This window comes from Squalius cephalus (genome assembly GCF_949319135.1).
Source record: "Squalius cephalus genome assembly, chromosome: 21".
Taxonomy (NCBI): Eukaryota; Metazoa; Chordata; class Actinopteri; order Cypriniformes; family Leuciscidae; genus Squalius; species Squalius cephalus.
Window position 1 is genome coordinate 29004295 of NC_137142.1, and position 14403 is coordinate 29018697.

Genomic DNA, 14403 nt, shown 5'->3' on the forward strand with positions numbered 1-14403 from the left:
TCTCTTTATGAACTTTTTGAAGCATCAAAGTGGTAGTTGCGTAGCTGTCAATGGAGGGACAGAAAGCTCTCAGATTTCATTAAAAATAAAAATAAACTGACCCCAAACTTTTGAAGAGAAGTGTATAATTGACTAGTTTATGGGTTTTCAGAAGGACTAGTCAACTAGTTAATATTAAGGAAGCCCTGTATCATTATGTTAAATCAGGATCAAAGTAATCTGTATGTATACATTTAAATTTATAACACACAGAATCAAAGAACATCTAGCCAAGATCATTGGTTGGATTCCCAGATAATGTAAGTCCTGATGAAATGTATTTGAATGCAATGCAAGATTCTTTGGATAAAAGCGTCTAGCAATAAATGTAACTACAAATATAAGCCAAATATCTAAATCAGGGTTTTTCAAACTCGGTCCTGGAGGGCCACTGTCCTGCACAGTTTAGCTCCAACCCTGATCAAACACACCTAGCTGTGAGTTTCTAGTGATCCTGAAGACATTGATTAGCTTGCTCAGGTGTGTTTGATCAGGGTTGGAGCTAAACTGTGCAGGACACTTGGCCCTCCAGGACCGAGTTTGAGAAACCCTGATCTAAATTATCTTTTTTTAAATATCACAGTCCAGAAACCAGAGACATGCAGATTATAACAGGACCTTTGCTCACAGCAGGTGATCTAAAGTTTGAAGTCTTAAATTCATTATTGAAGATGGTGAATGTGTTGCAAAAGCATTGCTCTGATGACTGTAGCGGCAGTGCGCTAAAAGGGATGAATTTAGAAACACACCTTATGTGTGCGTGTGAGTGAAGATTACTGTGCTGACAGTCTAACAGAACACTAAAATCCTCTCAGGCAGCCATCAGAGAAAAGTACCAAAAACATACTAAAATTAGAAAAGAAAAACTATTGAAGAAAAATGTGCACGCTGCATCTTAAGTTCGGATTCTTACTTTCTTTTTATCTTAACATTCTAAAAAGTCCTTAAAAAAAAAATCACATCTGATTGTGTTGCAGTGACAGGTACATAATGCAGGCTTCCTCTAATATAGCATCTCCCTACGGGACACATGGCCCGTTTTCAGATACCCACTGTAGTGCTGCTTCCTAGAACAAGCTCCATGTGCCAGTCTGATCACTGCCGCTCAGACTAACCGGCATCAAGTCCTCCTGCGGGAAGATTGTACGTACAAGATTTTTTTTTCATTCTTTTACACTTACTGATACAAAGAAAACCTTTTAGTGCTTATGCAACAAAATGAAGTACAAAATATATTCATTATGTGTGCAAATTGTGTTGCATTTATTTTATTATACTTGTGCAGTCACACGGAAAATGACTGGAAAGGAAACGGTCACAAAATCCACAAAGCAGCTAAACTGAGACAGCCGTACACAAAATATGCACAAAAAAAAGTATCATGGTTTCTGCAAAACATTAAGCAGCACAACTGTTTTCAACATTGAGAATAATAAGAGATGTTTCTTGAGCAGCAAATCAGCTTATTAGAATGATTTCTGAAGGATCATGTGACACTGAAGAGTGGAGAAATGATGCTAAAAATTCAGCTTTGCAATAACAGGAATAAATTACATCTTAAATTGTAATAAATAGTGGAGCGGCTAAGTGCTTATGTTTGGCAGAATCGTTCAGTTTATGATACAAGCGTGAAAATTGGCATGAGCAGTCTCCATGGGTCACTTGACAAGAAAATTGTCCGAGCCACTTGAAATTTCAAGATGGCGGCCATTTTTCAAGATGGCCGACACCTTAGTGGAGCAGTGGTCTAGTGACCATCAGAGACTGCTCATGCCAATTTTCATGTTTGTATCACCAAATCAACCACTATATCACTTAACTGCTCTACTAAGGTGTCGGCCATCTTGAAAAATGGCCGCCATCTTGAAATTTCAAGTAGCTGTGGGTGGTTTATTGTCTAGTGACCATCAGAGACTGCTCATGCCAATTTTCATGCTTGTATCACCAAATAAACCACTATATCACTTAACTGCTCCACTAAGGTGTCGGCCATCTTGAAAAATGAAAAATCTTGAAATTTCAAGTGGCTCGGACAATTTTCTTGTCAAGTGACCCATGGAGACTGCTCATGCCAATTTTCACGCTTGTATCATAAACTGAATGATTATATCACTTAGCCGCTCCACTAAAAATAGAAAACAGTTATTTTAACTTGTAATAATATTTCACAATATTACTGTTTTTACTGTATTTTTGATCAAATAAATGCAGCGTAGGTGAGCATAAGAGACTTATGAAAAAACATTCCAAAATCATAGAGAGTCTGATAAGACTAGAAGGCAAGATTAGACTATCACATGTCTGTATATTTCCATTACCTCACAACTATCATCTAGACCGTGGCACTTCCGCAGTTCCTCTGCAATTACGCAGCTTGGGAACACTTGAAAATGGTAATGAGGTCTTTCTTGATAGCTCTGCCTCTCATGGAGAAAAAACTTGAAGCTCTGAGTGAAACTAGGAGGCTTGTGTCCTTTTAAAGCCACAGAGACTAGCACACATGTGGTGATGACAGTATCATTTTGTCTCCTTTAATTCCAGCGTTAGCAATCATTCATGCGTTCTGCTGCCATTAAACGATCAAGCGCTGCTAGTGAGTGTTCACACCACAAATTGAGCTGAGATCAATACCGTTTGAGCCAATGTGAAAATGTGTGTGAGAGCATCATTATCAGGAGGGATATTGGATTTATCAAATAGCTTTGTGCCGTGTTTAGTGATGACATGTTAAGCTGAAGACAGACAGACAGAAAGAAATCTGTCTAGATCCAAAAATAAAATGAGAGCTGCAATATTGACTAAAAGCAGTGCAGTCTCAAATGCGTTCGGTCTAGTGAGGTGGATAAAAGCCGAAGCTGACATGAAGAATATAAAAGACAGAGGCTATCCTGTCCTTGAGTGTGACGTTAAGAGGCAGGGATCCTAAAAAAAACTTCTTAGATCTGAAGTGATGGCCTTGAATCAGAGTGGCATCAGTATTAATATTTCATGGCATGAGCTGTGCTTCACAAAGTCATGAGTAGTGCACGTCTACAGACTACACTCAAAACTTCATTCACAAAACCACTTCTGTTCTGAGGGCTCTTTTACACTTTGTTCGACTGCCTGGTCCGAACCAGAGTTCGATTGCTCCCCCCACTGGATTGTGTTCACATTATATTTTTGGGTCCGAACAACAATGCGTTTGCATCAAAGCAGCAGCCGTTTACCCGTTGCATTAGGGCTGGGCGATATGGACCAAAAGTCATATCTCGATATATTTAGGCTGAATATCGATATACGATATATATCCCGATATTTTTTCCGCAAAGTGAGATCAAATGTTCAGTCAAAGTCAAAGCCAAATATGACGTCACAAGTAGTTTTATTGAAACCGGCTCAAATTTGAACTATATCGATATTTATACTACAGGGCTGTTGAATGCTTGAATCTGATTGGTTGAAGAACGTTCTAAGGTGAGCATTATTTTCAGGGAAACGCACAGCTAAAGTAGTTCCAGGCAGGTCTTGACCGCATTACAGTTCCATATCACTTCGCGTAGTTAACTGTAATAACGGAAAATAGGATACAATTCATAACAAGAAAAAACATGCAGCCGCACGCGCTTGATCTTCAATGTCTAGCTTCACAATCAATGGAAACATGCAGTTTAATTTTAATAAATAAAGTATATAGTCCTAGGCTATCTATAATCAATAGAAAATTAAACTGAATATAGGCTAAATAAATGGATAGTCCTGCAGCACGGATTTTTATTGCAGATAATAATAAATAAATAATTATTGATAGGCCTACTTGTTAAAATGGCTTTGTGTTTCATTTATTTGGCTAGTCTACTGTCATCTGTCAATAATATAAAAAAAATGAACAAATTAATTATAACGAATTGAATAAATAAATAAATAATAATACTGACGCACATGCTTTTCTGTCTCATTATTGCAACATCTCTCTCTAATAACTGCATTAATAGCTGCATAAAGCCGGGGACACACTTTAATGCCGGTTATGAATGTAATTTGATACTTATGACTGATCATGCCCAAACGCGTGTTCAGCGCGTTCAGTCTGTGTTCAAAGTCGGTGTTTAAAATCTGCTGCTGCGATGAAAACAGTCAGAGAATGTGTCAGCTAGTCGTGTGTCCAGCATTAGTCTGCTATCAGTGGCTCAAACCACCGTTACTAACTCTAAAATGACGTTTTGGAATTAACAACGGAGGCATGGTATTACATGCGTAAGAAATTAAGAGCGTTTTAATGACAACAACTTTACAAACGTCTTGAAATACATAATCTGAACAATGTTTCGAGGTGTGGTAACTGTAGTATAAGCGGAATAATTGACTTCAGGCCGTTGAATTATTAGAAAAATAATGCACACCGAGGTGTAACGGCCACTGCATTACCACCTCGGGTGTGCATTATTTTTCTAATAATTCAACGGCCTGTCGTCAATTATTCCTTACATGCGATATGGTCTAATTCCATATCGCATTTAAAAATATATCGATGTATTTTTTATATCGATATATCGCCCAGCCCTACGTTGCATGCATGGTAATGACGACGCAGGACAAGGAGGCAAAATGCAAAGCGTTGCTCATCTCACTTTTATATTTTGTTTTTTTAATCTTTGTTTTTAAAGCGTCAGCACATATCTGCCGCGAATGATACTGCAAATGCTCTAAAGTACATGGTAGTCAACAATAGCACCATCAATAGCAGTTCACTTCCGCGATTTAGTAGCCTACGATTGTGTTCATATTAGTACGAATGTGTTCATGATTGTGTTTGATACTCTGTGTTAAATGGTGTTCAGCCGCACACGATTACATCATCACTAAATGCTTCTGCTCAATTCAGCGTGAGCCGAACGAATCGCAGCAAAGATCAGCAGCAAGAATCAGATTTCATTTATTAGCATGGTGTATGTTAAAGCGAGTCTGTCATTATACTGTTTTGTTGTTCATTAAGAATAATAATGAACCCACCATTCAAGCTATTTGACACCCCCGAATAGTATAGTATTTATAGTAACACGATGTTCCTTGTTGTTTGTTCGTCCTCTTCTCTTTACTTTCGCGAAGCATCATTTTGCTTTGCTTCAGCTATGATAAAGAGACATCCACTCTTGCATTGCGTGTTTGTGCATTTTGGGGTCGGAGCAATGAAGGGAGGGCCCTTTAAAGGGGTCATGAAATGAGAAATAAAATGTTCCTTGATCTTGTGACACATAAGAGGTCATTGTACAACAAAAATAGCAGAACTCAAAACTGCCTTGTTAGTCCAAACACAGCTTTTATTGAAACAAAGCTCAGAAAACAACCCATTTTGGATTTTGTTATAATATCATAATGAAGATAATGATCAAAGTAATCAACACCTACTTTTACATCATTGCCTCTTTAGCCCCGCCCACAGATTCACACGTCATGTTAGTAATAAACATTCATTCATTCATAATTCCTTTTACATGAACTATAACTGTGGTAATTTCAAGTAATTTATTTGCCACAAAAGTTTCATATTGTTGGCAAATTTTTTATGTACTGAGATATTTTTCAACATTGGAAATTTTCAAAACAATTCCATACGTGTAATGGCGGGGACGTTGAAATATATTTTAATCTACAAAACTGTTACCCAATCAGTATTACCATGCCCATCAAAACAGGAAAGAGAAGGTCAAAAACAGGATTGAAAATAGCCTATTACTTCTCAATTAGGACGTTTTTTGATAACATAAGTGGAGCTCAGTTCACGACCCATTTAAGAACTCTTTTTTATATACTGTCACACTGTAACTTTCCCTGTCCCCTGCACTGATCAACTGGGATCCAAGTGGACAGCCCCCATGGTCAGTAAACAGTGCAAGCTGCTGACGGTGCAGTTTGGGGCCGTTCATTTAAAACAAAAGGCCTGTTGTTTCTGTACTGGCCCTACATTTGACTGCATGAGGGAGTTGTCCGCTAGCCCGCTGTGGACAAGCCCTTACCCAAGTGAAACAATTGCACTGCTGCTCATTTGAAATGGATGGCACCATAAACCCGCAGTGTCTCCTCCTATCCGAGGCGGCCTATAGGTCACAGCAATAACTTCAGATCGGAAACCATAACATCACAAATCTCTGGAATTATGCAAGTCAAACTAAATGATCAGCGATGCGTTTACAGTAATCAATGCGTTTCGGCTCATGGAAATGTGCAAGTCTGCACTAAGGCTATTTGAATATCATCTACAGCACATAAATCTCACCCTCCCTGTCCTGTTATAGAGATTGATCGGCAACATTGATCTTTTGTCTCCCTATGTTGGTTGATTTATGAGGCTGCGTACAGGAGAGTCCTTCCATGGAGAGACATGCTGTTTGCAGTTCCTTTAGCCTGCGTGCTGAACAGTTGGAGCTGCCGCTACAATACTATCCTCTGAACCGATACAGCCCCTCCTCCACGACTCTGAGCCCGACTGTGTGTGTGTGTGTAGAGGAAGACCTGGCAATGAAAAGAGATGAAGCCCAACAGCGGCAGCTTGGGAGAATGACTTCAGAGCAGGTTGATATCAGCACAACTCATCACACATGCATACGGCAGAGTCATTTCAGGCTGTTTGGAGCCTGCAGGGGGACAAGGCTCATCTTTAGCTCTTACTAACACGGCTAAACGTAATAATCACAAGAACTGAATCACTGCACTAAAGAAAATTATGCTTTCGCAATACCTTTCAGCTCAAATCAGCATAAGCCCCACACAGGATACAGAGCATCTTCAGAGGAAGGAAACTAATCTGGAGATGAATAACCACAACTGGAAACAGGAAATATATACAGCTCCATGCTTATGGATTTCTACATACACGTGTGTGTCTGTGTGTGTGTGTGTGTGTGTGTGTGTGGTTGGTGTACACAAAAGCACAGAGTGGGACTGTGCCAGCATGCACAAAGGGTGTGTGTGTGTGTGTGTGTGTGTGTGTGTGTGTGTGTGTGTGTGTGTGTGTGTGTGTGTGTGTGTGTGTGTGTGTGAGTGTTAAACTGACAGTAATGCTCCACAGCAGAGGCGAGTGGGTCGCAGATCTGTTGTGATAAGGTCGTGGGCAAAATGCAAATAATAAAATACAATTAATAAACCATAATATTTCGAATATATTTAATAGAAGGGAGAAAACACTTCCCCGACAGTTTGTTGTTAATGTTAAAAGGTTGTGCATTCAGTTAATTTGTGTTTTACACAAATTCCTGTCTGTGTCACCTGATATAAGCCAAATTAAACATATTCCATTGTTTAAAAAAAAATAATAATTTTAAACTATGATAAAATTAAGTGGATTTACATTACATTTAATCATTTAGCAGACGGTTTTATCCAAAACTACTTACAAATGAGGAGAACAATAGAAGAATAGAATTTTAGAACAACAGAATTTTTATTTTCATTTTTTATTAATGGCGATACATTAGAAAAGAACAGATAGTATACGAGTGTTAGATGACAGCAATATGTAAAAATAGAAGAAATAAGCATGCACAATTAAATATCTAACATCAAGTATCTGATCAAAAATACAGGAAAAACTGTAATATTGTGAAATATTATAAATTAAAATAACCTGTTTTTGAATACATTTTTAAATGTAATTTATTTCTGTGATGGGAAAGCTGCATTTTCAGCGTCATTACTCCAGTCTTCAGTGTCACATGATCCTTCAGAAATCAATCTGATATGCTGATTTGCTGCTCAAGAAACAATTCATATTATTTTCGATGTTGAAAACGGTTAATATTTCTGAGGAATCCGTGGATTTTATTTTCCTCTGGATTCTTTAATATACAGAAAGTTCAAAAGAACAGTGCTTATTTGCCATTGAAATCTTTTGGAACGAGCCTATGTTAATACTGTCACTTTTGATCAATTGAAGGCATTTTTGCTGAATAAAATAAAACTATTCATTTATTTCAAAAAATAAATCTAGTGCATCCCTAAAGGCAACATGGACAAGGTTGTGTGACATGCTCTCATCCTCAAATCCATGAACAAAACTACACAAAACACTCAGTCTCAAGTCTACATTTAATATACAGGTTCACATGCAACGTCAATAAACATGGTTCATTTCAAGTGTTCAATGACCAGTCTAAGGGTGCAGAGAGCATGAAATCCTCAAAATTCCATTAAGCCAACAGTAATAGTATGTGAAGCACTCAACAGTACAGTTACTCAGAAAAATTAACTGTATGGTGATTTTACCCTATCTACACCTTTAGTGGGATGTTCTATCTATCCAAAAGACCCCATAGTGGAGATTAGGGTGGTCACGGTACCAAAATTTCAGCTGTCGGTACAAATGGCACGTAAAAGTTCACGGTTCTCTGTACAAATTTCGGTTCAGTACCAGAGCAAGAACTGGTGAATTAAGTACTTTAAAAAATGTTGTCCCGTTTTGTCTCATCCGTTGGTTATCAATGTCAATCATCGCAGTTTCTGATTCAATAATGCATTTAAATACGGTTGTCAATCCAGAAACTTTAGCAGCATGAAAAACTACATTTGTATTCAGATTGTGAATGGGTAATAAACAGAAAGCAATAGAAGAGCAAATATGATTGTGATTGGCTACTAAAATGTAAAAACACACTGTAAATAGAAACATTTGACACTCGGATAGCGCTCAAACAAACACGAACTAGAGCGTTTAAAAGCAGCGCCTATCGATGAGTACCAAATATAATCCAGTGCTACCAGTACTGCAGAACTGCTGGTACGGTACCGTCAACTTTTATAGTACCGACTGCCTGGTACTGGTACATTTGAAAACCTTAGTGGAGGTTCATGACCCCACACTCATCCTCAAGGACACAATGTACTAATAAAGATGTCAGTAAGCTCACATATCTTCAACTGTATTATTACAAAATCAATCATTTCAAACCATTTTTTAAGACTACATCCATTCTTACAGGTCTACGAACACAGCACATGTATGTTCAAATCGATTTGCCGTGGTTCCCTGGCAAGTGTGTTTCCATGGAAACAAGTCAGCCCATAGCCTATTCCATAGGCGTGCGTCAGGGAAGTATTCGGTTTGAACCAAATTCAAATGGAAATTATATGATCCATGTCATGAGCAGTGAAACAGAAGCACATATCCATGGGCGCTAATCCAAGAGAAAAATCTTTATTTCAGTTACCCATGATGCCTCTCTCTGATCACTGGTAATAGCTCGAAGACGTAGAGCATTGACTGAGAACCCCATGTGTGATCTTTGCATTCAGGGTCAATCGATATGATAGTACTTTCATCCTCATCTGTAACACCACATTTCTGCACGCTGGTGGTCTGCTGCCTTCATATGGTCAATCCCAGCAGTTTATCATTGATCCAACACTAAAACCATCATGCAACACCTTTGTTATGTCATAAAAAAATTTGCAACATTGCTCTGAAACATCCGCTGCAAAATACTGAATTCAAGATGTGACCTCTTCAGATACAACAGAAAGAACAACACATCATTTATGCAAATGCAAAGATGCATCTTAAAAATAAAGGTTCCAAATGAAGGTCTTCAAAACAATGCCATAGAAGAACCATTTTGGGTTCAGCAAAAAAAAACTTCAGTAAGTAGTTCTTAAAAGAACCCTATTTTTCTTAGTGTAAAGAACTTTTTAATTATGAAGAAGGTTCCATGGCATTGGATGTTAACGGTTCTTCAAGGAACCATAAATGCCAAACAAAAACATGAATGTGGCATGCAAATTAACAGATAGTTTCCACAGAAATATGTTCAATCCATTTATGTCTATCCTTAAGAAAAAAAATCATGTCAACTGCTTCTATATCTCAGTCATCTAAAATAAGTCAAACATCAGTTTTACACGTGTGCTCTGATCCACATCATGAATCAAGCATGACATGCTCACCTCCCAAACTGCTATTTGTCTTGCCAGTGTGACATTGACTGGTCAATTCCAGTGATTTACTATTGATCCAAAGAAAAAAATAACTGAAACCATCCTGCAACATCATTTCATCATGTCAACTCATCACGTTGACATCCACGTCACAATAAATCAAAAACCTGACTTCATCATGAGAAGACATGTTGTTACACACAAATTCTACAGCAATCAGATCACTCACTAACATCTACTGAAAATACTCCAATTGTATACAACTCAACTTCTGCAAGGACATTCACATCCACCAAGAAACTAAGACCACCAGACATATGTTTTGTAACTTGCTTGATTCACAATGTGCATCAGATCAGATCACAATTTTGAGTGTCCACCTCCCAGTCTGCTATCCTTCCAGCCAGAGTGCAATTCCAGAACTTTACTATTGAACCAAAGCTTAAAAAGAACTGAAACCATTGTGCAACACCATTTCATGCTTGCTTTAAAACATCTAGGCTACTGCACAATAACAAAGACCATGACCTCATCATCTATGCAATGCAAAGACATGTTATATATGTTGCATGCACATTCAGATTCTACAGGAACCAGACAACACAGTGTCTATTGAAAATACTCCAATTGGATGTACAACTCATTGACAACTTCTGCTAAGACTTTCACGTCCTTCTAGAAGTAAGTCAGACCACCAAACATCAGTGATGTACATCCCGAATCAAGCACGCCAGTCTGCAGTGCATCTTACCAGAGTGATCTGCTGGTCCTCCACCGTTGGCGAAGAGGACAGAGTACAGGTGAGGGTATGTCTTCTCCAGGGCCACACAGAGCTCCAGGAAATGGTCGCTTTGCTTGTTCATGAGCATCTTCAGGAGCTGCTCCACTTTCTCGGCGCTGGAGGAGCAGTTTTGGTCCAGCTCGAAGGTTTCCTGTTCGCTGAGGCTTCCCGATTTACTCAGCAACTCTATCAGCCGGTCCGCATCCGTGATGGACTCCAGTAAGTTCTGGTGGTACTGGTGGAGTAACTCTTTGTGCTTGGGCTCCATTGCAGTTCCTACAGTTCTCTAGCTAACTAGCTAGCTCCGTGCTATCGCCGTAGACCCGATTCCCCTCACACAAACCCGATGAATGCAGCAGCAACTTCTTCCTATCCGCTCACTTGTAGGATTTGAGCCACGGCGCCATGAGATGTGATGGCTTAATCAAGCGGGGTTTCATTACAAACAGCAGAAAGGCACAGAAGCCATGTTTGTTGCCTGAGGCTGTTGACTGCACTAAACAGCGAGACATTTCTCCCGGATCACTTACGCGAGGCAACTTCGTCTATTTTCCCCTGCGCTTCCGTGGAGAGCATGTTCATCCGCGTTTATGGTTTCTTCTTGGGCATTTATTTGGCGCTGTGCGGACTCAAGTGTGAGCAAAAGTAGCGCAACTCTTCTAGCGTTCCCTACTCAAACTGTACGCTCCGCCATGTCTCGGTATCTCAGCAGCTGCTGCCTGCTGTCTATCAACTTCTCGTGCAATGTCCATATTTGGTAAAGTAGGCGGGGATTTGTCCGAGACACACCTGGTTTTCTCCAATGGGCGTGCACTACTGTTCAAAATTTCGGGCTACACAGTTATGAAGATAATGCATCATGACATAACAAGTGCAAGAGGATTTTACGCTGGAACATGTGCTGTACAACGCAGCCTGTTTGCATATGATTTTTATTAAATGTGACTGTGCTACTTTGTGATTTTATTATAGTCACAATATTTAAATACATAAATAAATACTTCTAAAACAAGGCAACTGGGTGCTAGCCAGCCATTGGTTACTTGAGAGGTAAATATCACATGAAGCAACAAAAATATTCCAAGGCACTCACGTGGTTAAGCATAAAAATACTTTAATGAACTTGGCTAAGTCATTAAAACAACACAAATATGTTTTAATGACTTATCCCAGACCAGTTAATTAAAGGCTTTTTACGCTTAACCACGTGGACGCCTTGGAATATTTAGTTGTTTCATTTAATATTTATATAAATAAATACATTTAAAAATGTGAATTTGGTGTTTTGGAAAATGGTAGCTGATCTAAAAAGGTTGTCATGCCTCAAAGCAATATGAATAGCACTGTAACAATATTCAGATATTGTCTGTCATTTCTGGACATTAGGCAAACAAGTTTTATAGAAAAATGTACTCTTTATTTTGTATCTTTCTTACATGTTTACATAAACCACTACTACTCAATAATAATAATAATAACCACAACTAGCTCATGTTCTTCATTACAGAAGTATAGGCTACTGTATGTAAAGGCCTACTGTAAAATAAAGTGTGACCAACATTACAAAGGGAAAATCCTTACTCAGTATTTTTCTCTGTCCAGTGCAAAAATGTAAAAAGACTTAAATCAAGAGATAATACCTGTGAAGCAAAATGACTCAAGATATTAATAGGCATCAGAAAAAAAAGGTATCAGAATTAAGTTTATGCTTAAAACAAGAAAAATATCTGTAAGACAAATAAAGTTAAGAAAACAAGTTTATTTTTCTTATTCCACTGAAAGACTTTTTTTAATTCTCAATTAATTTTATATTTTTTTTCTAGAAAATAATGCTTAATATCTTAAGTCATTTTCCTTTTCAAGAATCTTGATTTAAAAAATCAAGTATCTTGATTTTTTTTTTTTTATCTGTAATGGAAAACAAGACAAAAATGCAGTAAATTATACATTTTCTGAGATTTATATTTCATGAACAAACCCCAAACTCTACGTTCTTGATTTTTTTTTTTTCTCAGTTCAGGATAGCATGTGAAAAATGATTTCCGCAATTTATTTTCTATACTGTCAATGTTTATTTAATATCAGCCATATTAGAAGCATTACATTATGGCTTTGTGGAACATCCATCCATTCTTGAAGCTCAAAGTTCACATTACCGTGCTGAAAGCCAGCAACAGTGGGAGCTGAAAGAGTGTTTACACATCTTCATTAGATGACTTACATCATTAGCAAGCAGCTCAGACCGCTTTATGGATAAAGAACTAAGGTTACGTGGAGTTCACATGCCTATAAGAGTTGCAGCTGGGTTTTTTGCATAATGAAAAGAAGATTAGTAAGTACCCGGTCAATTATCAGTTAGCTTATACCTCAAACATGAAACGAGAGATAAACGTGGGATTAAAATGGATTGAGTCATTTTATTGGACTACCAAGATAACAAGAAAAGGATGTTTGTCTGACACATGCAAACATGATGAACTAATGAACTATCAGCTCACGGCACCTCTATAGCCTACTTAAGCAATTGATTTTATTTCTGCAAAGGTTATGCAAGGCCAAACAGAGTGTGCAGTAACGTTTGGAGAAATCTGTAATCTTTTGAAGTCAGCACGAAATGGAAGTTGCAATAGTCTTTTCTTCTTTATTGTGACGTATATCCATGTGGAAAAAAAAGGACCGGACTTGATTTTGTGCATCGGGAATTGATTGGATGAGTGACAGGTTGTCCCGCCCTTGAGCCAGTAAACACGTCATCAGAGAAGAGATGTCATTGCACGAGGGAGGGGAAGTTATTTTGATTAAAGATTACAAGGTCGGGGCCGATAATGGGCAGCACTCCGACATATAGGTGCATTCATGCCATAATACGGTAACGATTCTGAACTGTAAAAAGCCTTCACGTGCTTGAAGAACTTGTAATTACAACGTGTATACTTGTCATTTTTTTGAGAGGTACGACTTGTACCGCTGTACCACCTGACCACTGCAGACCGATCAGTGTATGACATCAAATTACAGCGAGAGCGATTCGAAATACGTAGTTTTAGGCTATTTACGGTAATTACGACATGGCGTGAACACACCATTTAGCAAAACTGCACCTCCGGCAACTCGAATTGGATTTCCTGGCTCGAGGTCCAGTTCCTTTCTTTCAGTCTGATCCCTACTGTCATCCAACAAAGCCATAAAAATGCCAAAAAATATAGGGTACAATGGGGCTAAAGGCGCACCGGGTTTAAAAGGCGCCTTTGATTTAATTTTTCCTCTAAACCACTAGATGGCACAAAAACTTGCCGCAGCACTTTCCAAAACATCCGCTTTTCAAGATGCACGTGGAAATTTGGCTGATCCTTGACGCGATCGCGGGCAGCAGCGCAAAGTTGATTCTGTGCTAATTTGATCCAATATTTGATGTTTTTAAAATGTTGTAGATTTAAGTAGCAAATGAGAATCGCTAAAATTATTCAATATATTTTGAAACAAAGGTCTTCTTAATGATTTTCAGTTTTGTTCAAGGTAATTAAAGCAACAGTTTTTCTATAACGGAAGAATATGTAAAAGTATGGTATTTGGGGTAAAAGGCGTCCCTGCTGTTGGGGTGAAAGACACAATAATTAACGTGATAATAAACAGCTGGCTGATGTTTCCATTTGTTGACATGGCATGGTTAGATTCAA

General features: G+C 38.3%; 1 protein-coding gene across 4 annotated transcripts in view; it reads right to left on the reverse strand.

Moving 5' to 3' along the window:
• dlg5a (discs, large homolog 5a) overlaps positions 1-11454 on the reverse strand; it is a 62748-nt gene extending 51294 nt beyond the window's left edge. For all 4 annotated transcript variants that reach the window (XR_013819581.1, XM_079855916.1, XM_079855915.1 and 1 more), the window contains exon 1: positions 10697-11454. Coding sequence is in view for 3 of the 4 variants with exons in the window: in XM_079855916.1 (XP_079712042.1) it covers positions 10697-10994 (298 nt within the window). In the remaining variant the exon portion in view is untranslated. The remainder of the gene's footprint in view (positions 1-10696) is intronic.
• Positions 11455-14403: the final 2949 nt, after the last annotated feature.